Below are 382 nucleotides of genomic sequence, written 5' to 3' on the forward strand. Positions count from 1 at the left end.
GACCCTCCTCATAGTCCACGAACACCCCCACCTTCTCAGGACGAGACTTCAGAGAGAGATCAATTAGAGTGTCGGCACAAGCTTCAAACTCATTTTCATTCATCAAACATATTGTCCAGTAACCATTCTGAGGAGTCAGTGTGACTTTTCCCTTCCTGTTGATCGACTCTCTGGCCACTCCTAAATCCCACTTGGTCTTCCCCTTAACCTGAACCTCGTAGTAAAACCGTCCAGAAGAGAAGCCCTGCTTTGCTATGACACAAGGACAGGTATCAAATCTCTCTGGATTGTTTGGCAGACTCTTCTTTACATCGCCATGTTTGACTTGTTTTCCATCATCAGATAAGATGAGTTTTGGATGTGCTGTATCGGGATCGAGAGT

At 45.5% G+C, this 382-nt stretch overlaps 1 protein-coding gene across 1 annotated transcript in view; it reads right to left on the reverse strand.

Moving 5' to 3' along the window:
• Window positions 1-382, reverse strand: part of LOC116693791 (E3 ubiquitin-protein ligase TRIM21) — a gene marked incomplete at its 5' end in the record, with an annotated part of 3,480 nt that overhangs the window by 2,870 nt on the left and 228 nt on the right. Inside the window, 1 exon segment of the mRNA XM_032523026.1 lies at window positions 1-382. This exon segment is cut by the window's right edge and continues 228 nt beyond it. Within this exon segment, the coding sequence (XP_032378917.1) occupies window positions 1-382 (382 nt within the window).

Source organism: Etheostoma spectabile, chromosome 8, assembly GCF_008692095.1.
Source record: "Etheostoma spectabile isolate EspeVRDwgs_2016 chromosome 8, UIUC_Espe_1.0, whole genome shotgun sequence".
Classification (NCBI taxonomy): Eukaryota; Metazoa; Chordata; class Actinopteri; order Perciformes; family Percidae; genus Etheostoma; species Etheostoma spectabile.